We start from the raw sequence: 25,433 nt of genomic DNA on the forward strand, positions 1-25,433 counted from the left end.
TTTGGATGAGGACCAAACAATGCAACAACAGGAAGTACAGTATCTGAATGTCATCATTTGTGAGATTTTATGAGGAAAGGAGAGGCGGAAAGTCTGCATTTTCATGAACTGGATTTCTTTTTTAGTATCCAGATTACTGGGTGCATTTCTCTATTTTTGATTTCTGAAACTCTTAGGGCTGAATCCAGATTTAGTAATACTGGAACCAGTGAAATCTGTGGGGACAGAAACTAGCTAATATTAACTTCTGTATCAGTTATTTCACTGAGATTACGCTACATATGTCTAAATCTGGACCATCTCTGATACTTAATTTTCACTAACAGATTAAACTACAGGACCCAAGCAGGAAACTTTGCCTTTAGGACACAGGGCAGAAAGAAAATAACATTTATATTTTACATACAAAAAAGTTTTATCAGAAAAAAGTTGGAGTGATGTCACACAGGATAAAGCTCGGGAATATTGTCAGACAAGTTAGAATTATGTTGTAACCATTCAGGTTTATTTCCAAAATGGATTAACTCAGTACAATGAAGATAGCAGATTAAGGCTTATGGTTCTTGTGGAATTATTATGAATATTTTGTATAAGGCATGCTTCCCAATAGCAACAACCCCGTGCCATAAAGCTGAATAAGTCAACATTATCAGCATTCTGCAACCCTGTGAAAGAAAGAATGTTGTTGCAACATTTTAAATGAGCAAAGCATTTAATAGAGGAAATGATGGCAGGGTAATTCTGGTGGAGAAATATCCTTCAAGTATTTATGAAAGAGATATTTCACTTTATGGATGGCTCCAGATGGATCACTGTACATTAGAGAGCTTGCACTGAACACTGAAAATGGGAGAGAGGCAAACAAGGATGGACAACTATTGACTCTAGAATATGAGGAAGCGGGAACAGTTCCAAGATGTGGTGGCACTGGAGAAAAAAGAGCGATGAAGCTATGAGGGTGGATGTCTGGAATTCAGAGGCAGACATAAAGGACTCACAACAAGGACAACACACCAACCATACCTTCGCCGGCTCCTTTGCCTTTCCTGTCAGGTACCTCTAACCCCGTGCCCCCTGAGGAATATAAGGAGACGTCCGTTGGCACTGGCCAACTGCTGGCTGTGTCTTCCGTGATCTCATACATCTGCCCATCCATCGGCTGCAGGTGCCAGTTTAGGCCAAACAGGTGCATGGCTGTGGTGAGCAATGAGAAAAGTCATCTTTTTAAGGGGGGGTTGCTTTTTTCGAAATTAAAAAACTGGGCTTTTGTTTGATTCCCCAGTGCACCGAGGCTAGCTCTGGGTTCCCTATCAAAAACATTTCAAGTGGAGGATTCTGACCGTGTCACACTTTATTATTATTGTTATACTTTATTTATATAGCGCTGTAGATTTACACTTTGACTTTTAATCTATGACTAAGGGCCTGAACAGACAGGCCAAAATAAAGCTGCTTTGGGCCACTTTGGAGGTATGCTGTTTAAATGATGCATGCATCCTAAGAGGCCAGAAGCCGCGCCAAAGCCACACTCCAGTCCTAAGGCCTGTCTGTTTGGGCCCTAAGTTTCCAATTACTTGGGCTTATCCTTCCCTACTCCCAGACTGTCCTACTCCTAGGACACTCCTACATTGACTGCCTAATCCGGGACTGGGCTGGAGCATTATGTCCCAGATTGGCCCCAGACCAACCACGATAGTAACCACATTCAACAGGCTGAATCAAATGAGATGCTGTGTAGTGTACACGGCCCAACTGTGCCAGCATCAACACCACTGGACCTTCCTGTTTTTGGAGCTGCTGCCACCACTGCTCTCTCATGGGCAGGAGTTCTGCATAAACCCTGCCCAGCATGCTGCCACAGGTCAGAAACAGCTGTCTATACATGTGATCAACAAGGAATCCAGGCAGCAATTTTTGACATCAGTACAAGTGGTGGCACACTAGGAAGGTTTTATTTATACGGAGATCTTGTTTGTTAGGAAGTGGTGGTGGCTCAGCATGGTGAAGGGAGACGGCACAGCTCTTGGGAAGTGGACAACTGGATTGGGCCAAATTGTACCCAGTCCAGCTATCCACATGCCAAAAGAACTCAAGGTCATTTTGAAGTTTCCTGGAAACACAGTTTTTTCCTTGACTTTGCATAGTTCAGAGGAAAGTCATGTTAAGGGGGGCGTGATCCTCTCTGGAAGCAGCCGTATATCATCAGGGCCACCAGCACCAGCTTCAGGATGAATATGGCATTTATTACAAGTAGAGACAAGCCCTAGATCACATACAGGAGCATAATCTATGACCGTAAATCTGTCCATCCCTGTTCATGGGCTGAGTTAGAACAATCTTAAGTTGTTGAATAACATATGCTTGTTTGATTTGGTTTTTGAGGTGGAGTATGAGGGCAGAACACATGGTTAGGCAAATATTCTCAATGAACACATAAAGGTATCTACTTACATTACAGCAAGGGTAAATTTCAGAAATCCCATTCTACCAGTTTTCTCTCTCAAAATGCCTCTACTCCTGCATATTGGATTATATCAGTGGAACGAGAACCCTCTGTTTACTTTGAAACACATACTTCCATTCTAAGCCAGCCAGGAGTGAAGTTTGTTAGCATTAGGCGCAGTACAGACCACCCGAAAACGTCTGTAGGCGCCTATTTTAACTCCAGAGGAATGCCGTAGCCACTAGACTGCGTGATGTTCCTCCGGAGTGAAAAGAACCAATTTTTTCTGGGTTCTTTTACCAGTGCCCGGGTTACGTTGAATGTGCGCCAAAGGGACCGTAGCATTTGTGCTGGGACCACAGCAACTGCACATGCTTGAACCCATTCTGGGCCACCGCTGCAGTTCTGAACGGTAGTTCTGGAAGGAAGCAGCTTTTTGGCTTGGTTCTTTCGGGTTGAGGCGGCCATGGTGCGGCTTCCAGCCACGTTCAGGATATGTGGCATCTAAATGCCAAAACCCTCAACACGGCCGAATGGCTGTCCTTTTGGCCTGTCTGTTTGAAGCCTTTGTTGCCCATCCACTAGTTATCATTTAGGGAGGAAAATCATTTTGAAATAAATGTCAATTTCATACCATTTTTGTTATACTGCAAAAATGGTTTGAAGAACCCTGTTTGAAATAGTGGTTGTCAAAAAAAATGTGTCATGGAGTGTGAGAAGTTTTATGATAAGGTGTTGAAAGACCAAAATTTGCTGCATAAGATTCATGGTACGATTGTGGTGAAATACGATCTACCTAATTTTTTGTATGAGTTCTGTCACTGAATAACTCATTAGCTCAATATGTTCATGTTATAAAACTTTTGTTATTGTCTTACTTTTTTATGAATACAGAATATTACACAACCCCGTTCTGTTTTTGCTATCCCAATGTCCCATTTTTGTCTCAAGGAAATATGGTCAGCTTAGGCTTTGTTATTGCTGAAAACAGAGGATAAAATATTTTTCAAATGTTTCCTGGATCAGTGTATTTCTCATGCCTCTCATAGACAATGATGTAGGATAGGGGGTGGGGATGACTCTTTAACTATTATCATACTTCTAATAACATTATAAAGAAATCACTAGGTCCACAACTCAGACTGGGACCATGTTTCAGTGAGCTGTTGTAAACTAGGAGCCAATCTTGACTGAAAAGTAGGACACAAAGATTATTTTATAAATAAAACAAGTGGGGCTTGCTCCAAACTGAGTTGGATCCAACTAAACCACATTTTGACCTGAGGTCAAAAAGTGGGAAACCTTACCCATCTCTACCTCTGGATGAAAGTGTTAAAGAAGAAAAGTCAGACAGTGACCATAAGGTGTAAATGCAATACAGCCAAGCTGAAGAAAACAGTTTGCTAAGATATAAAAATGTTGTTAATCTTCAATTAATTTCAAGTTAAGTTAAACACAAGCAAAACATTCTGAGCCATATTTCAAAATATCTTGACATGTTCTGCTGGTTATGAAAATAGCTAGCACACTGAAATAAGCATTAATTTTTTGCCATTGTATCTTTTGTAAGTATTCTATATAAAGTTGGTTTAATTGCTTGTTTAGGGTGGAATACTGGAATACCAAGCCAGAGTCCACCTGGCTCTGTGTCAAATAAAATGCTGAGTTCACTCTACTATCAGACTCTACTCAAGAGCCTTGTTGTTGATTGCCTTCAAGTCACTTCTGACTTATGGTGACCCTAAGATGAATCTAACATGGAATCTTCTAGGGTTGAGAGTGAATGACTCACCCAGGTTTGCCCAATGGGTTTTAAGGTTTTTAAAAAATCACTTTGAGTTTACACTGCATAATATGAAAATTCATGGCATTTGTTGGGACAGAAATTCCATCCACCTTGTTTCTCCTTTCCTAATATGAAGGAAGAAAAAATGTTAAGCTTTCTCCAAATCAGGTCAAGGATACATGGATTGGTTGGAAAAGCATGGATGAAAACACCAATTCAATTGGTCAATACCAAGATCTGGCATTTGGCACTTTCCACTTTGCCTGTTCCTGTACATTTTGCAAAAACAAAACAGGGTATAATCAATTCCATTAAATAGCCTGGCAAAAGCCAAAAAACCCCAAACCAAACCAAAAATTAGAATAAAACTGCACACAAGCACAGTACATATAGAGGAACATGTTTATATGATTAGCTATCGTCTCCTAAAAGCACAGAGGAAAACCAAAACAGCTCCCTGTATCATTTCTCTTTTCCCCAATGTAAACATTTCATATTTAATCATGCTCCCAATTTCCCTTTGGGCTCTCTGCAGCTCTCTGATTTGCCATCCCCTACACTCAAAACGGCATTTCTTGACGAAGGGGGCACACGTAGGCAACTTCCCCCCCAATTTGACACTGCACATCCTCCAGGAAAGTGTACGGTGGCATTAGCATCAAGTCTACTCAATGTAATTAAGAGCAGAAAAATAAAAAGAGAGTCACCCCTAAGACTGCAGTTCTGTTTATAACAACATGTCAGAATTTGTCAAGGATTTCTCGAAAGGAACTTAAGAGAGAAGGTCAAAGCTACAAAATCTCACGATAGGATCTGAGCTTTCTGAACTCTACTCGCAAAGAAAAACTAACTTGTAACTGAATGCATTCTCTTAACTGCCAGTTTTAAAATCTAACTTCCCCAGATTCTCAGTAGCACAGGCATCACAGCATGCCATGCTTTTGCCCCTACTGATCATCAGAAGGCCAATAAACCAAAGTTCAGAGATGGTTCAATTTGCTCTCCAGCTTCAGAGGTTTTTCTCTTTGGCTTCCTTGATGAAGGTGGTTATGATGTTTGCCAGTTCAGACAAAACGGCCAACCAGTTAGTAGAAAAACATGGTTCGTAAACGCTTCTAAAATGTGATTTCCATTTTTGGTCTGCTGCCATCAAATGGTGATATCAGTTCAGATGTCATTTTGAACCACAATTAAGCTTGCTTACTTGCTTTTTGCTTTAAGAAAAATCCTTTTGGTTGAAAGCAAGGGAGATATATCGCATGCATGTATCAATTGGAAATAAGCTGACTGTGCCACAGGATGCCTTGCTTTTTTTCAGTTGGGGATAGAGAATACATAATTCCATAAATCTGTGTCGGACTTTGAGGAATTAAATAACATCAGAAAAATTGTTGTTAAAATAGGGAAATCAAGCCCCTTTGAAATGATCTAATACATTTACGTTTGTAAGCTCTTTTACTTGGGCTGTTAGTTTTTCTAGAAGTGCAATATTCCAGATAGATGTACGCATGTGGCTTATACATTTGTTAGTCAATTTTTAGAATTATTATTAATTCTAAGACTACTATTGGATGCATTTTTATTTTATTGTATTTCATTTTCATCATGTAATTGTTGTTGTAAAGTAAACTGAAAATGGAGCCAGGTTGGTTAGGGCAGTTTTAGTGTTGACTAGGGAGTCTATTTACACAGGCCAACTGCACCGGTTTTCCCCTGCCCTCACCAAGACCAGTCTACACAATGCAGGGTTAAAGCCCTTATTTGCGTGTGGACTGATGTCATGAGAGAAGTTGAGTTCTGCATTGAATCCACCTTATCCCTGGCTAAACCAGTATAAAAATGTCATCTTTTGTTCTGGATTTTTCAGGAAAATCTAGACCACTCTGGACCAAGGCCAGGTGTCTGTTTACACATGCATCCCACTGTGCTGCCCAGCACTGCCACTACTCATGCGAGTTGTTCCCTCAACACTGAGCGCCTTGTTTCTGACCTCAGATGAAACAACTTGTGCCAGTAGTTGTGGCACCAGGCAGCACAGTGAGACACATGTGTGAACAGTTGTCCAGTGCTGCCCCAGAGTGTGAAGGTAACAGGGGAAATCCAGGGCAGCACTAGAGCTGGAATACTCTGGGAGCAACCCAGAATATTTTGGCCAACCAGGGTGCAAATTCTGACTAAGCCACAGAAACCCACTGGCTGCCCTTGGGCAAACCATAGCCTCTTAGCCTCAGAGGAAGGCAATAACAACTTCTCTTTGAACATATCTTGCAAAGAAAATCTTGTGACAGAATTGCCTTAGGGTCATCATAAATCAGAAATGACTTGAAGGCAGACAACAACAACAACAACAACAACAACAACAACAACAACAACAACAGCTGAATATGAACACAGTTTTCATTCTGCCATGTAAAAAGGGCTGATCATGTTTGTTAGCAAAAAGGCTAAGGGATATTTAGAAAATTCCACATTGATTATCAGGCAGACTAGGAAGAAGCAGGCTCAGGTGGGAAAGATTTCTGACATGTCTTAGCCACAGAGCTTCCAAACTTCCAGAGTCAGACCACTTCCTTTAACAGTGAACTGCTTTTACATTTTGGTAGTTCCTTCTAACATTTTAACTTTTATCTCCCTCTGTGTGGTATGTAAGGAACAAAAGACCTGCAACTGAGGATAGAATATTTTTTTAGCAGGGGACACTGTTTGAAATATTAGCAGTTCCTAAAAGAAAAATGAACAGTTTTTTTTTAAAAGAAAAAAGATGAAGTGTCCTGATGATCTCAAATGAAATATTCTCAAACTGGGCCAACTGGTGACAACTCTTCGGTCATTTTTTCTATTCAGCAAGGCATGAAGGAAGGCATGGAAAAAAAACCCCACCTTAACAATACTTCTCACCTCATTTGAAATATTAAATATAGTGTGTTTTCAACAAGCCATTAAAAGCCCCCATCTATTAAAAAAGCACAATGCAATTAACAGACATTTTAAAAACAATCCTACATGAGTGATGGGCCATGGATGGACCACCAGGGTCATTTTTGTGACTTCCAGAGCCCCACAGGGACCAAAAATCATTATTATTATCATTCTCCACAATGTCCCAAAATGCCGTCTAAGACAGGTGTGGGTGCATTTCCACAACACTTTGGGGGGCGGGGGTCCCTGGGGGTCAATTTAGCTCAGGGCAAGGACTTTTTTGAACCAGGAATTGAACATGAAGTGACTTCCATTCACTTCTTCCTGCTAACAAAAGGTCCCAAAACATCAAGAAAATGTCCCCTTTGCCTCCTAGATGGCATTTGATGGGGTTAGGGACATAGGACTGTCATTAAAGTGGAAAAATCACAGATAAAAAAACATAGTTTTTACCCGAGAGGACACCTCTCTAGGAATCTCTAAGTCCTCCTGTGCAACTCTGTGGACAACTTCTGCCAGGCGCTGACTACAGAATCATGATGCAGGTTTTACAAATGCATAGAGAAGTGTTTTCTCTAGGAATCTCTAGATCCTCCAGTGTGAATCTATGGCCAATTTCCAGCAGAGATGCATAAGAGCATCTAGAAATTCCTAGAGTAAACATGTATGTAGAGAGCTCTTGTAGCAGCTCTGAGTCTAACTAAAAGAAAGAAGTTGGCAGCATGAGTTTTCTGGCCCAAACTATATGAGGTGTTCAATAGGAGTCATAGCCCCAGAAGTAAGAGGGATATCTAAAGTTTGCTTACTTTGGCTGTATAGTTTTAATACATATTTTACACACACACACACACACACACACACACACACACACACACACACACACTAACTATTTATAAGATATATATAGACTATACATATTATATATTTTAATCATATTTGTTTTGTCACAAATTTTAAACTTATTTTATTAAGACATTTTAAATGCATTTATTTGCACTTAATTATACTCCACCATTCTATTTTCATATGGCTTCTTATTTTCAACATAGAGTACCTATATTTTTGTGTAAAGGGTATAAGATGTATATAACTGATGGAATGTTTTCGCTGATTTTGTTGTAGCTGCCTTATGGTTTGTTAACTGTAATAAAGGTTTAATTGATTGATTGATTGATTGACTAAAGTCTACTTCCTGTGCATATGGGGAGAGAGAACATATTAATCAAATCCGTAAATAATCAAATCCACAAAAGTCAAAGCTGCAAATGTGGAGGGCTGACTGTATTTCGATTTCTGTGACAGCCAGTATCCTGAGGAGTGTGTCACTCTCAGGTCTCCTAGGGGACTAGTGCAGCCCACTAGCCTTCCACAGTTGCCCACTCCTGTAGTAACTAATGTGTAGCTTCCAGTGTCTTCTGGGAAGAACTTTGAAAATAATACCTTTGAATTCTCTCCCAGAATCCACCAGCCACGTGGCTAATGATGTAGGATTGTGGAAGCTGTAGTGAAAACAATCTAAGATACGTGGATGATACCGTACTACTGTGGACCCTTGTTATACGCTGGGGTTTGGTTCCAAGATCCCCTGTGGATAACAAAATCTGTGGATGCTCAAGTCCCATTAAATATAATGACATAGCAAAATGGTATCCCTTATAAAAAATGGAAAATCAAGGTTTAATATTTGAAATTTATACTTTTTTTGAACATTTTCAAACCGTGGATGCTTGAATCCGTGTATAAAAAATCAGTGTATAAGAAGGGCCGACTGTACTAGCAGAAAACATCACAGACTTACAACAATTACTAAGGAAGGTCGAGGAAGAATGTGCAAAGGCAGGCTTGCTGCCGAACATAAAAAAAAAAAAAAAAACCAAAAATAATAACCATGGAGAAGTCTATACATTCAACCTAGATAATGACGAAACTGAAATAGTTAAAGAGTTCCCATACAGTATCTTGGATCAAACATTGCAGCTAAGAAGCCAGAAGAAGACTAGGAATGGGAAGGGCAGCTATGAAAGAGCTAGAAAAGAACTTCTAAAGAGTAAATATATACAACTGAGCACTACAGTTAGAATAGACCAAGTCACAAACAGCCTCAACAGATTGGCGATAAAGGTCGGCATCAGGGCAGAATAGGGCTGTTGTATCCGCACGACCTGACTCCACCCCCATGCCAGCGTAATGCTGTGCGCCACACCACATGGCAGGCAGTGTCACGGTGCTCCTCTGGCATTGCGTCCAGATGACACAGTGACAAAGGAGTGCCGAAAAGCCATGGTGCCGGCGGCTATAGAGTGCTGAGGATACCATGGACGGCCAAAACGACAAACAAATGGGTCCTTGAACAGATCAAGCTTGAAATCTCCCTGGAAGCCACAATGATCAAACTGAGGTTGTTGTAGTTTGGACACATCATGAGAAGGCATGACTTATTAGAAAAGACAATAATTCTAGGAAATGTGCAGGGTAGCAGAAAGAGAGGAAGACCACACGCGAGATGCCTAAATTCAATTATGGAGGTTATGGACCCAAGTGTACAAGACCTGAGCAGAACAGTGGAGGATAGTGGATCTTGGAAATTTCTCATCCACAGGGTCGCCACGAACGCAGGCCAACTTGAGGGCAGCCAGCAACAACAAAGTGGGGGAAAAAGTAATTTTCCAAGCTCTGCTTCTATATGCATTGATTTGTTTTGCCTGCACCCCACACAATTAACTGAATTGATTTTATTTCTCTTCAGCTCCTTTTTAGCACTAGTTACAACAGAAGTTTTTAAACAGAATTTTAATGTGGTTTCAACTGTATTTATTTTTATGCAAAGGGCCTTGATTGCAACCTTACGAAGAGGAAATAGTGTTATGTCATCACAATTATTATTATAATGTGCACAATCCACCACATTAATTCCTGCAAGGGAGTGTGTTAATAACCAGTGCCTCTGATTAGCCCTGATGGAATGCTAATGCTGGCCATCTTTTTCTTCAGTAACTAGGTTCTTCCTTTTTTAAAATGTATTTTGAGGGCAGGACCATTATCTTTTAATACTACCAGATTCTCAGTGCTGTGTGTTTCTGCTTTTCTACTGCTGTTTGGTAGCATAGTGTGTCTTTTCTCCATTTTCTATATAGAATCTTCTATACTCTTGAAATCCAGGTTGTTATGCTCCATGTGTGGTGCAGTGGTTTGAGTGTTGAATCACGACTCTGGTGACCTGTCCTAATAAGACTAGCCTACAAGCCCTCAAATATGGGATTTTCTGTACAAAACAGGACACCTAGGAACCCTATTCACAACTCACAGAACTGAAATATTTACTAAGAACAGTGGGAAGAAATTCAGTTTGTTAAACAATAGAATACAGTATCCAGAGATAGGTATTACAGATGCTTAGTGGTATGCATTTTTAACTGTCTCTCCCTTCTTACTCTCATTTTTCACATTTCATGTTACAAAACAACAAAGTGTTCCAAAAGTTGTGAAGGAACTTTTCCAAAAAGAGAGAGAAAGAGAGAGCAGACTATGTTCCTATCATGAGCAGATGGAGGTACCAGGTCAATGAAAATTGGTTGACTGTAAGCTCCCTTTTCTTAAAAAAATGAGTGTTGTGGAGATTTAACATTTCTGTTATCTGCTGTCGTCAATCTGTCCAGGCTCAGGATTACACTTCCAGGAACTGACTTTGTATCACCAGGGCTTTGTCTGCAAAAAGGCCTGTTTTCCCCTTCCCCCATTCTGGTATTGCCCTGTTTGGATGATGCACAGCCCAAGCCCTGGTTCTGGTATGGGCTACCTGGACGAGATCCGGCACATCCCACACCAGAACCAGGATACATAACAAGGTTAATACAAACTAAAATTGAGGTGCCCAGCATATGATCTAGAGGTGGCAGTGGAAGACATACCTGGTGGCCCAATGGGACACTCATGCAGACAGCTGTGGCAGTGCAAAAACTCAGGCCAAGGTAATGGGGCAAAACACACCAGCAGCAAAGCCAGAATACTCTGGGCTGCCCCGGAGCATCCTGGCCAGTGCAGACAAAGCTCAAAAGTGACTTATGGTTGAACATTAACAAGGACATTGACAGGCTGGAGTGTGTCCAAAGAAGGGCAACAAAATTGTGCAAGGTCTGGCAACCATGCCCTATGAGGAGTGACTTAGGGAGCTGGGTATGTTTAGCCTGGAGAAAAAAAGGCTAAGGGTGATATGATAGCCCTGTTCAACTATACGAAAGGATGTCTTGTTGAGGATGGAGCAAGCTTGTTGTTGCAGCTCTAGAGAACAGGACTCAGAGAAATGGATTCAAACTACAGGAGAAGAGATTTCACATCAACATTAGGAAGAACATTCTGACAATAAGAGCTGTTTGACAGTAGAAGTATGGTGAAGTCTCCTTCTCTGGAGGTTTTTAAACAGAATCTGGATGGCCATCTGTCAAGAGAGCTTTGACTGTGTATTCCTGCATGGCAGGGAAGTCAGATTGGATGGCCCTTGAGGTCTCTTCCAACTCTATGATTCTATGAATGGAACAAAGAAGGGAGAATATCACAGTCAGCAGAAGAGAGAAGGAGAGTGGAAGGAGGCTACCAGGAAAGGAAGGAAGTTGGGGGAACAAAGATCCTGACTGATTTGGTAAACAAAATGGACTACTCTTAGGACAAGATGATGGAGTGAGGGAGCTGGCCAGGGCAGGCCTATGATTGTGACGGATGGCTGGGAGAAGTAAAGACCAGACATGCTTAGTGAGGCATAAGAACACATTTTGTGTGTGTGTCGGGAGGGGCACACAAGGAAAAATGCACAAAAGTCAGCAGGGAAAAAAATGGTGGAGTTGGGGGAGAGCTGCAAGAAAACCTCACACATTGCTGGCTTTTCATTAGCTTGTTGACTTGCTTGAGCCATAAAGGAAATGTAATAAATAACCAAAGTGATCAATTACCGCTTTTGAAATGAAGGCCTAAGTAAAAGCCCTCAGGCTGAAAGCACTAATTGATTTCTAAGTTGGTGTTGAAAGGGGAGTCCTGGGGGGAAGAAACTCAGAAACAAAATACCTTGATGTTGCTGGACAGGTCACCAGCCTTTCCGCCTTACTTCTTGTTTAATCTTGCTGGGGGCAAAGCCCTCAGGCCAATGTTTTTGTCTACACTTTTCATCCATTAACCTTTAAGTGAAGTAAATATCCCAGTGAAGGCAATTTTCTCAAAGGAAGTCTGTCTTATGTGTGCTGTGTAGTCTGTATCTTTCAAACCCTTTATTCTTTGCAGAACACAATAGCTGAAAAAAGAAGGTGATCCATCTCTCTCCACTAGTCAGAGCATTGCAAACAGCCAACAAAACATTAAAAAAAATTAATTCTCCCTGCCACACACACTTGTAATGGTTAGTTAGCATTTTTCAAATTGTTAGGGTGCAATAATCTTTTTCTTCCGTGTATTCATCAGGCAGAAAGGTGAAACAGGATTATTGTATAAAGATGCAGTCTTCACATTATATAATGGTTTTAAAGGTTGAGAGCTTCATTTTCTATCTATTGGCAGCACAGAAATCTGTCTAGAAAAACAAGTGGATGGGGGAAAGCTAATGTAAGTCCTCCATCAGTGCCTCTTTCTCAGCAACCCAGAGTTGCCTTCTGAGAGAAATAGCTTTTCTTTGCACCATGTAGTTCCATTTCAGAAATAAACAAAAGCCTGCTATCTTTCACCAGCGCCTTTTCTTTCAGGCTCATTTAACCTCAAGGAACATTTTGCTTACACTTTTCTCAGCAATAAACGTAACGGCAATTACCAAGGTAAGGACCTCACATCCTTGTCTCAGGTTACATCTGCACTGAAGAAATAATGCAGTTTGACACCACTTTAATGGTTTCGGTTCAATGCCATGGAATTCTGGGACTTGTAGTTTTGTGATCTATTTAGCCTTCTCTGTCACAGAATTCTGATGCTACAACAAACTACAAATCCCAGGATTCCATAGGATGGAGACATGGAAGTTAAAGTGGTGTCAGACTGGTTTAATTCTGCAGTGAAGATTCACTCTCAGTCTCCCACAAAGAAATGTCATGATTTTTGGACCATCTGCTGGAGATGATATTCAATGCTGTTTATATAAGGCAGGTTTTTAAGGATGAAAAAGGCACCAGCAATTTCTTTCAGCAATTTGCTGTGGGCATTTTGCTACTGTTTTTAGCATGACCAAAACATAACGTTGCCAGATTAGCACTATCTCAGGCCCTCAGATTTTAGGGCTGAAACCTGAGATTAGAAACAGCCCCTTGGTCACAGGGCTCAACCTTGGATAATATCATTAAGCATGATACATTAAACATCAACCTTAGTTGCGCAGAGAATGGCATTCAAATAATAAATATCAAATTAAAACAAATTAAGAAAATACACACACACCCACACACACAATTTTCAAGTCAGTGCTTTCACTCTGAGATTCATCCCCTTCAGCGTTTGGACTAGAGGAAAGAATGCCATTTTTGAAATCTGGGAACCCTAATAAAAACTAATTGTTTCAGAAAATGTGCCCTTTCTTTTTTGCACTGAAGTATCTCAGGGGTTTTCAGTGGAGTTGGAGCATAACGTCTCCATGATGCATGCCCTGGCTCCATTCCTAGGGCAGCGTAATGCCGCACGCCACACCTCATGGCACGTGGCATCACAGCGCTCCTCCGGCGCTGTGTACAGAGGATGCGATCCCGTGAATTTCATAGGGTTTTTTAAGGCAAGGAATACTCAGAATTGGTTTTGTTAACTCTTTCCTCTAAAATGTAGCCTGCAGCACCTTGGATTCCATTGGTGGTCTCTTTCAAAGTACTAACCAGGACCTGGCTTGGCTTCCAAGATAGTCCCTTAGTTACTATCCTTTTTAAAATAAAACATGGAGGTCAGATGAAGCCCAAGAAGGCCATATGCGGGGTATGAAGGTAACAGCCCTTCCTAATATTTTTCCTCTATTTAGTGGCATACTGCCCCATAACACACATATGTATATGTATGTAAGGTGTTATCTGAGGTTATATGTTTTTATTTTCTTCATGGGGAAACCTGCACCCCTAACTCCAGTGTATGTGGAGGACCCACTGCATTAGCTTTCAGAAAGGAACCTGCATACATAGGAGTAGCTCTCCTCTCCAGAATGTCACTCTTCATGTAAGGGAATTGATAGAAACATGCATGGTGGGAGCAGGAGCAGAACACTTCCCCCCTTTCTATTTTTAACTTATAATGTCTACTGAACAGGGGTTTTAACAAAAGGTTATTTTTATGTTAAGTGGTGGAATCATGGAGAAGTTACATCAGAAATGATTATCCTAGCATTTTCCCTTGATTTTAGAGCTCAAAACAGGATCTTAGCATCCTGCTTAGACATGAGGTCCTAGAAAACAGCACATATAATTGGTTCTACCCATTTAAAAGAAAAGGAAGTTACACTCATTTTTCAAAAAGAAAATGCTTCCCTAGTTATTGCACAGCCTTTTGAAATTTTCCAAGAAAGAAGTGAGCAGAAGATACTCGGATGCTAAGCAGTTTATCTTTGTTTTGTTTTGGCTTTCCTGTATCCCAAGAGTCAGCTCTTCCTATTCAAGAGACTCCCTAAATTACTCCTGGAGGACAAAGTATTTAAAGGGTCTGTTTGTCCAAAAGGAATGAGAATCACCTAGTCCTCCCACTTGCCTATCTCATCCCATCTCTGCATAGGCATATCAGCACTTTTGCTAGGAAGGAAAGATGTATTATTATTTAACAAGCATTATGTATTGCTTGCTAAGTTGTAAATAAGATATATGAATGACTGATAAATCAGGGAATGCTGTAGTAGATCAGGGAATATAATGTATCTTCATTTCAATCAGGCTTTCAAGATAGTCTCCTATAATATTCTTGCAGACAATTTTGTAAAATAGGAACTTCTTAACCTATCTGATGTGAAGAACCAACAGTTTTTCCCCCTCAGTGTGCCAGTGACTGGTGCCATATCTGAGCCTATATAGACTATAATTGTTTATTTCCTGGAAACTGTTCCCCACCAGTCCATGGCTCATGAACTGGCATTGGTCCATGGAGTACCACTTAAGTAATGCTTGGCTAAGTAATAAGGAAGATGTCTAGGTGGATGACATACAAACCCAAAGACATTCTAGGTGGATGACATACAAACCCATTGTCCTGGAGAGATGGGACAAATAGAGGACTACAGGGTTCTGTCCTGGGACCAGTGTTGGTCAACACCTTTATTATAAATTATTTGGATGAAAAACAGAAGCAATGCTAATCAATTATTAATATGAAACCACACTAGGAACTAAACCAAACTATATGTTTCCATGTATGCATTCACAAAAACTGTTCTAAAGATCATAAAATCATAGCTTGAACTGGCTCCATAGGCCACCAAGTCCAATCCACTTCACAATGCAAGAAATCCAACTAGGGTAACCTCAGCAGATAGCTGTCTACTCTCTTCTTGAAGAGAAGAGAAAGAGACCTCACCACCTCTCTAAGTAATTGTTTCCATTTCCTAACCACTCTTACTGTCAAGAAGTTCCTTCTAATGGTCAATCAAAATCTATCCTCCTGTAACTTAAAACTGTTAGACTTGGTCCTATTCTCTGGGGCTGCAGAGAACAAACCTACCCCTGCCTCTCTGTGACAGCCTTTTACAATCATGCCAACCCCAGTCTTCACTTCACCAAGCTAAATATGTCCAGCTCCTTTAACCTTTCCTCATATGTTTTGTTCTCTATACCTCTTTATCATTCTTAGAATCATAGAATCATAGAATCACAGAGTTGGAAGAGACCCCAAGGGCCATCCAGTCCAATCCCCTGCCATGAACCCACTCCAACTTTTGTCTGTAACCTTGTTAAAATGAAGTGCCCAGAACTGAAATATTCCTGATAAAACCTAACTAGTGCAGAATATAGTGGGACTATTACTTCCCTTGTCTTGGGAATGATGGTTCTAGTAATGCAGGCTAAAGGCTTGTTTGCCTTCTTTACTGTAGTGTCACACTGCTGTGTCATATTTATAATCAACAATAACCCCAAGACCCTTTTCACATGTACTGCTCCTAAGCCAAGTATTCCCCATCCTATATATGTACATTTTTGTTTTTATGGCCCAAACTACACAGCTTTCCAAGCCATTCCTCAAAAGGCTTGGTGTTTCCAGGCCTTTGATAATCTTGTAGGCAAAGGAACCTTTGAAACTAACTGAAAGAAATGAACTGGTAGCATGAGCCTTTGTAGACTTGAGTCTGCTTCCTAAAATGCATGAAGTGGAGGGTCCATGGACAGACTTGTATAGCATGTGGTGTGTGAGAATAGCAATAGAAATGCAAAACTTGTGGGTGTGGAGATGAGGTGACAAATTCAGTTTAAATTATGGGTGTTGGGTAACAAGGCAGGAGGAAGGATGTTGCCTAAAACCAAGGTGAGTAGATAACCACCATTTGTATGGTTATCTATTCACCTTGGCTTTGGGCAACATCCTTGCTCCTCCCTTGTCCCCCAACACCCATAATTTTGGAGTGTGGTGTGCGAATATTGGAATGTAGTGTGGGAACCACTACATGTGATAAGCTGGCCCAGAGAGCCCTCATGAGGATGGGGCTTAGCTAATGTTATAATGTGTGTAGTGTAGCGGGAAACCATTGTTCAGCTCAATGTTGATGGATTGCAGTTTTTGGATATATTCCAGTTCTGCTGTTTCTCTTTCCAATCTTCTTTGTAGTCTTTTTCTTCAAGGGCCACAGTTCTAGGTCATGTTGCCAGCATTTCTTTCTTTCAGTTAGTCTCAAAGGTGCTACAAGATCCCTTTATATACTAATTTTCCAGACTAACATGGCTATGTCTTTGAATTTGGTCATCTAGATCACCCTTCTCTGGATAGAGGAGGACACAATATTGTGTCCTGCTCTGAATTTTCTCCACCTCTGTCGTACTTTTTTTTGAGAGAGAGATGGGAGGGGTAGTCCAGAGAGGGCTAAAAGTGCTGACATACATGTGAAGTTTGTTGCCATAGCTTACACTAATAAAGCCGCAGCACCTTGAGACACCGGAAGACACACCACACTACTATATGCCAGCTTTCAGCCATCTTAATTTTCACGGAATGTCCCATCAAGGCCACTCAATTTTGGATTATTCCTAGTAAAATAACATTTTTCCAAGTAGATCCTTTTACGACATGAACCATATTATTTCTTAATCTATATTGCGGCATGTTTCTCTGTGATCAAAGTCAATTACTGCTCAGTCCCAGCACACCTCTAAATGGAGTTTTAATTTGTGTATATTAAAGAGGTTTCTTCCCATTGGGGTATTCACCATAATTAGAGAAACCAGGGCAGGAAGATTTTACGAACAGCCTCCCACCTTGCTTTGTAATTGCTCAAGTGAAGGGCTAGTCTGTTATGGTCAGTATAACTTTATGCACACTACCTCATTAGACAGTCTGTAATTTGGGGAGGGGAGTGTTTAATTAAAGAAGCATGATTAATTAAGGAAGCATGATTCAGGTGCTTAATTCAACTTCTTGCTTGTTCCCCAGATTCTATCAATGTATCAATCAGAATGCATTCTCTGAGCCCATCTCAGTCCATTTACCAAGGTTAATTTATTTATTACATGTATTACTGCTCTCACCACAGGAACCTCAGAGTAGCAGACATGGAACTACTTTTCTTATATCTAGGCAATGTTTTGCTTTCAAAATGTAACCATCAACCCATTCACACCAACACAATTCCAGCGCTATTATGCCACTTTAAATGCCACAGTTTCATCCTATAGAATCCTGGGCTTAGTAGTTTGCTGGGGCATTAGAGCTCTCTAGCTGTGAATTCTAAATGCCCTTTCCTAAACTGCAAATCCCAAGAAGCCATGCGATGTTGCTATGGCAGTTAAAGTAAAATATAGATCCTGTCTGCACAAGTCAAATAAAACAACTGTGGAAGTGTTTTCATTCAGCAGTACAACATCATACCAGCCTGAACATGTTTACAGCCCATTCCTCTACACAATTATATTCCAATTCAGTTGCCATCACAACATCCTATGGAACCCAGGGATTTGTAGTTTGGAGAAACACTACAATTCTATGGCTGAGAGTTCTAAATGTCCCTCCCTAAACTGCAAATCCTGGGACACCATGGAAATTGCCATGATAAACTGGAATATACCATATATATTCAACTATAAGTCGAACTCATATGTAAGTCGAGGGCAGGTTTTGGGGCCAAAATTATGGTTTTTGATATGACTCGTCGATAAGTCAAGAATAAAACTTAGCAGCATGTAACAAAGAATTTAAAGGATGAAGCAAATGAAAAGGATGCTAAAGATATTTAAAATTTTTGACAGACATAACTCTTTGTGCTCACCCTAAAGGCTGGATGGATGAGATAGTAGAGGGGGCTGATGCTTCTTTTTGGTGCTCTGAGAAGAGATTAAACTCTGACCTTTCACCAGGGCATGGTTCCTTTTTTGATAACAGTTAAAGTACAATACTTACATTGACCCATGGATCAGTCGACCCAGGTTTTTTGGGTCAATTTCTTGGCTAAAATTTCTAGAGTTATACATGAGTATATACAGTAAGCCCTGCCTGCACAAACCAAATGAAACAGCCATCACCCTCTGTCATCCAGATGACGCAGGGAATCCAGATGATGCAGAGTCCAATCCCTGTCTGGCACAAAGAGTCCAGATTAAGATCATCTCATTCAGTGCCAAACCCTGGGTATACCCCTCTTAAAATGGAGTAAAGTCACTCCCTGTTTGCTCTAGATCTTCCGAGAAGATCTGGAACCCTCCGTTTTGATGCCAGGTAGCAGTTTCAAACAGGTGCCATTGTGCCACACAGATGATGGTGGTGAATCACCTGAGGTCAGAACAAGGCATCCAGTTGTGTGATTGATGCTGGGCACCTTGTTCTGACTTAAGAAGGAAATGACTGTGCCAGGTGGCAGAGTGGATACCTATGTAAACACCTCAGATAATGTGTGTGTGTGAGGGGGGGAGTCAGGGCCATTTTGGGGTCAGGATACTCCAGGCTGCCCGCAGGGTATCCTACCCAGTGTAGACAGGACAATAGTGATAGAACTATGTTGTGTGGATGGGCCCAGTGTCATAGGACCTTTTCACACGAGGCACTTACTGCATGGATATTGTTGCCCAAACGCTCCAGAAGCGCGGAGGTGGGATTGTCAGTCGTGCTTCTGAAGCATCACTAAAGCGCATCCCGCTCTTCTCCCACTGACGAATCATTCGCAGAGCAGCCATTTTTGTAATAACGGGTTCTTCTGTCATTACAAAAATGACAGAACAGCGAAATGCCTCAATGACACTTCAGAAGCGTGACTGGCGATCCCACATCCGCACTTCTGGAGTGTTTGGGTAACAATATCCGCAAGGTAAGTGCCTCATGTGAAAAGGGCCATAGAACCTCATATTATCCTGTGTTCCAGTGGTACCCTAATTAGGATTGAAGAGGAGCAAAAAACACTTTTCACAAATATTTGCTGACAACGCTGAAAAATGTCTCCCTTCCCTGGTGATTATTCTTTGAGGGAAAAATGTTTATTTTGTAAATTGCCACCATTTGTTCTCACTTTTGATGTTCCTCGCTGACATAGCTCACACAGCCAAACCTGACTGGTTTCCAAATCAATCATTCCTATCTTACTGAGCTTCAGCCTTATGTTTTTTCATTATCCCATGCATTACACAGAAGATTAATCCCATGTGGCTAAAATTTAAAATAGTGCAAATATTCACCGGGGAAAAAAAATGGCTGGCATCCTGTTTGTGTTTGTTAGTTCTAACTAGAATAGACCTATTCACTCAGTTGTGGAATGGGAAGATAGCACATAGGTAAAGAGGAAGGTTAGGGGACAAAAAGCACTGCATAGGATTATTATCATTGGTCTACATCAGTGATGGCGAACCTATGGCACGTGTGCTAGAGGTGGCTCTCAGAGCTCTCTCTGTGGGCACATGTGCCATCATCCCAGCACAGAGTTTGCCAGAGTTTGTTACTAGAAAGCCAGAGGGACATGGCACTTCGCAGTAAATAAGTGGGTTTTGGGTTGCAGTTTGGGCACTCGGCCTCCAAAAGGTTCACCATCACTGGCCTACATCCTGCTATTAGTCTTGACTATTAATTTATTTGGGATTTACCTATATGTTAACTTACCATTCCACCATGGAGTGAATAGGTCTACCCTAGTTAGAACTAACAAACAGGATGTCAGTCATTATTTTTAGGTAAATATTTGAACTATTTTAAATATTAAATACATAAGCAGAACCCTGACTGAGACAAGGAACAACAGAAACATAGAATTTTAGGGATTGGACAGACCGCCCACTAAGAGGCGGCTCTGTGCCGCCCCTAGAAGCGCTGGGTTAACAACGTGGCTACCGCATGTTACACCCCCAACCTGGTAGGTCCACGGCACAAAAAGAAGCCTCCCAAAGCTGGTACCATGGAAGGGGTGCCATAGCTGCTGTCACTGCGGCTCTTCCGTGGCTCTTTGGCACAGTGCATCTACATGCTGCACCAAAGACACAGTGTGAAGCTGCCTACAGTGCGGTGCATGGAATGATGCCAGCATGAAGCCGGCATGACGCCAGCATGCAGACGTGTGCCATGTGGCCGTGACACCCCCACTCTGCCCTCATGCTGGTGTTTCTTGCCAGCCTGTTGAGGGTCTTAGTCTTGGAAGTGGCTGTCAGGATCATCTAATCCAGTTGTTCCCAGACTTCAGTCCTCCAGGCATTTTGGACTTTAGCTCCCAAAATTCGTGAATGTTGGCCAAGTTGCCCGGGGTTTCTGGGAGTTGAAGTCCAAAATACCTAGAGGACCAAAGTTTGGGAAACCCTGAACTAATCCAATGCCCTGCCATCTAGGAATAGACAGCTTCAGTACTGTCCATCCAACCTGTGTTTAATGTACATTTGCCCCTCCATATTCACTAGGGTTAGGGGCACAGGACCCCCGTGAATAAGGAAAAACATAATGATTTTACCTGGGAAGACACCTCTCTAGGAATCTTTAGGTCCTCCCGTGCAATTCTGTGGTCAACATACAACAGACACTGGCCATAGAACTGCACTGGAGGAGCTACAAATGCCTACTAGAGTATTCTCTCTAGGAATCTCTAGGTCCGTGATGGCAAACCCGTGGCACACGTGCCACGTGTGGCACGCGGTGCGGTTTTGCCAGGCATGGAGGACGAGGGAGAAGGCTCCTCCCTGCCATTTTTGGGCCTCCTGCTGTCTCTCAGAGAGACAGCAGGAAGCCAGAAAATGGTGCCTGGGAGGAGGAGACAGAGGCACATGCGCGTCTGCCTCCTCCTTCCAGCCTTCTTCCCTCCCGGCTTCCCTTCGCTCCGCACAAAAGGGCTCCATGGAGCCTTTTCGCGCCGAGCGAAGGCCGAGGAGGAGGCGGCTGGGACGCGTGCCCATCCGCCTCCTCCTCCTTCCGGCTTGCCTTCGTTCGCTGGGAAAGGGCTCTGCAGAGTCTTTTCCCGGCGAGCGAAGGAAGGGTGAGGGCCCTTTTGCCGGCCTCTGACGGCCCCAGGAGGGACCCTCAGGGGCCGGCAAAGACCCAGAGGCTCCCTCCCTCTGAAAAGGGGGCGGGAGCCCCGCCCCAGCACCCATCCTGGAGGTAGAAGCCCCACCCCTGGCACACGACCTTAAAAAGGTTCGCCATCACTGCTCTAGGTCTTTCAGTGCAACTTTTAGTTAATGTTGACCATAGAGTTGCACTGGAGGAGCTAGATATTTCTAGAGAGAACATATTAATCAAATCAGTGAATAATCAAATCTGCAAATATCAAAGCTGCAAAAATATCCTTCAGATATTTAAAGACAGATATCCAGTATCACCTCTCAGTCTTTTCTAAGAAACTGAAGGAAGGGTATGTGTGGGTTGCAGGACTATTTAAGAGACGACAATCCAACTGTGGGACCCACAAGTGTCAGTAAAAGTGGGCAAGATTCAGCCTGGCCTGCGATAAAACAACGCAGAGTAATTTGAGAGAAGTTGGCCTGCCACAGAAATGGCTGGAACGATGCCAGGGCTGAAGGGTAACCCCAGGAGCTGGAAGGAAAAATTCATTGTGGAAATAAATTCCCCATAAGGAGTCAGAGGGTTTTGGTTATACATGGCAAGGGAATACACATCACTCCTTGTCTTTAGCCTGAGACATCCTCAAGTCTGAATGACAGGTTTACTGTATTAAAATCATTAATCATTTCTGGATTTGATGATTAAAGAATTGGTTGTTAACCATGAGAGGAAAGAATATGTGGTGGATTCTCCTTCTTTGGAGGTCTTTAAACAGAGGCTGGAGGGCAATCTGTCGGGGGTGGTTTGATTGTGAGTTCCTACATGGCAGAATGGGGTTGGACTGGATGGCCCTTGCGGTTTCTTCCAACACTACGATTATATTATTCGATGTATCAGATAACCCTTTTCACTCTTTTTTTTTCTTTTTCAAGACTGAAAAGTAATTATGGGGATAAATTACCTGAAACTCTTATTTTCATATTATTTTTCTGGAGAGAGGTTTACATAATCTGTTTTTCTTTTTTACATAGCTGCCATCGTGAGACTCAGGAAGTCTTTTAGTCAAATGTCTAGGTTGTGTGGTTAGGCATGTGTGTTCAAGTTGAATTTAAAATTGTGTCCATTATTTTTGTAATGTTATTAACGTATGTAGTATATGTAATATAAGTAATGTAATATTTGTATTGCATCAGTTTGGGTGGATATATTTCATAGTGGATATCATGTGGTTGGCATTATGTGTTAATGCAGTGGGCCCTTGGTGTCCACTGGGGTTTGGTGCCAGGATTCCCCATGGATAAAAAGAACCATGGAGGGTCAAGTCCCATTAAATGCAATGGAATCGCAAAATGGAGTCCCTTACATAAAATGGAAAATCAAAGTTTGTTATTTGGAATTTATACTTTAAAAAAAAAAATTCAAGCCGTGGATACTTGAATCCATGGATAAAAAATTCGTGGATAAGGAGGGTCAACTATAATCAATAAAAATATTATTTAAAAATGAGTAGTAAACTGTAGTAAAATGACAGACTGGCAGAGGAAAGTGGACAAAACGTTCAAGCAGATGTTCCTGACATGGGAAACGCTTCATCAAGACGAGAAACGTCTGCGTGAGATGGATCTAGAATTTTATTTGCACAAAGAAAGTCGTAAGGATGTTTTATTCTAACTCAGTCGTCATCTTTTCCAGAACAAGCTTCAACTATAAAAACCCTACTGGGGGGAAAATGAAGTTAGAGTGGTGGATGGGAGACAGGAGGGTGGAGAGGAGAAAAGCGCTTTTCTCTTCTCCACAAAAGGCTGGCAAATTGTTACAAATGGGCCCAAGTCTGGGAGGGCTGATTAAGCAGCTGACATGGTGAAATTAATGACATTCTCCCCTCCAGAGAACCTGAGTAAAAATCCAGCAGAGTGCATGGAGAGAAGCATAAATCTAAGGGAATGGGACAGATCGGTGTTAAGAGCCCTATCAATAACGAAATTTAACACAGTCTGGCAGCTGGTTCAGACCGACTTCGGAAAAGAAAGAGGAAGGGAACATGGGGGCTCATTCACACACTGGATATACTCCCTAAGCACATTCCCATGATTTGGCCATGGCAAGTTCAACCGTCCACATTATCAAAAGACAAGATCTTTGAACGGCTAGACAAATTGGCACCTTGGGCCAGCTAATGCGGCTAAGCTCTCCCAGGATAACCATTTCAGTACTAGTCAATTCCACCACCAATGTATTTAATATGTTAAAAAAAGAGGGGGGTGAATAAGAGGTTGAAGAGATTAAGGGAGTTTGATCCCTCTTTTGGGATCAGTGATCATATAAAGGAACAACGGGAGCATAACTTCCTAGTAAAAGAACTTCACTGTCTCATCGAGACACGTAGCTGTCGGTTTATAGATGAGCCAAGATTAGTCTGGATTGGTCTTCCAGAGCATCGAAACTACAATATAACAGACTGATACATATATGACATGAGAAAAAAAATAATACACGTGTATCTTCATATCCATGGATTTTTTTTTTGATCCATGGGGTCAACCATCCAAGGCTTGAAAATATTTTTAAAAATATGTAAATTCCAAAAAGCAAATCCTGATTGTGCCATTTTATATACGGGATGCCGTTTTCCTATGCTATTGTATATAATGGGATTTAAACATCCATGGATTTTAGTATCCATGGGGATCCTGGGACCACATCCCAGTGGATACCAAAGGCCCACTATATGCCAAACCTAGCAGCAGAACATTTCAACTTCTCAAGATATTGTGTGTTTCACTTAAAGTGGCAACTCTTGAACTACGAAATCTCAGAGGGAGGTAAACTGGGTAAAATGCTCAATTCTATGTCTTGTGGCTAGAATCGAGATAATAAGTTTTTAATCTCATCCAAGTGATATTTAGGATACCAATGCCAGGCTCATAATCAATATATTTTGTGAAGGTAACAATACTTTCTCCATTTAAGTTTTAATGTCACCCTGTTTTCTGCCTTACTGCTTGCAATTTTCTTCCCCTTCTAATTAGAGATAATATAATCTGAGAAAATATATGCTGTGATATTATTTTTTTCTCAAACTTTTAAGTTTGAGAAACTACAAAACAATATTATTGTTGTAGGTTAGGGCAAAGGCAAACCCTCTCTGAACAAATCTTGCCCCAAAAACCTCATGATAGGGTCACCATAAGGTGGAAATGATTTAAAGGCAGATAACAACAATGGGTTTTTAAGGCCAAGCAGAGATTTCAACCCTGTTCTTCCAGTCCAACACTCAAACCACTACACCATGCTGGATCAAGAAAATATACAACACAATATATCTTCTAGTTTTTTAAGTCAGAAACATTTTGTTGTTTTTGTTCTCACAAAAAAGACCCAACATTGTTATTTGTTGGGATATAGCATTATCTCTGTCAAACAAATTGTTCAACTTTTCACAATGCTAGAAAAATCCGCAAAACCTGAGGCAACAAAGGGATTACTATGTGTATACTCCAGAGACAATGATGCCTCCTTTATACCATATTCCACTCTCAGCAATAACTGTCATTTGACTGCAAGTAAAAGAGAGTAGAGTCAAAACACCCCAAAACAACTTGGCTCCAACAACCCAAGAGTGTTAAAATCTCTCATGTCTCAGTTTCATTGTGTTTGTCTTGCTCTCCCCGGCGTTTTCTTTCATTGCTTGTTTTG

At 41.5% G+C, this 25,433-nt stretch overlaps 1 protein-coding gene across 11 annotated transcripts in view; it reads right to left on the bottom strand.

Moving 5' to 3' along the window:
* The window catches only part of TENM4 (teneurin transmembrane protein 4), an 840,211-nt gene that overhangs the window by 217,190 nt on the left and 597,588 nt on the right, over window positions 1-25,433 (bottom strand). For all 11 annotated transcript variants that reach the window (XM_042456125.1, XM_042456124.1, XM_042456133.1 and 8 more), the window contains one exon: window positions 1,024-1,194. In XM_042456125.1, the coding sequence (XP_042312059.1) occupies window positions 1,024-1,194 (171 nt within the window). The remainder of the gene's footprint in view (window positions 1-1,023; window positions 1,195-25,433) is intronic.

Source organism: Sceloporus undulatus, chromosome 3 (genome assembly GCF_019175285.1).
Source record: "Sceloporus undulatus isolate JIND9_A2432 ecotype Alabama chromosome 3, SceUnd_v1.1, whole genome shotgun sequence".
NCBI lineage: Eukaryota > Metazoa > Chordata > Lepidosauria > Squamata > Phrynosomatidae > Sceloporus > Sceloporus undulatus.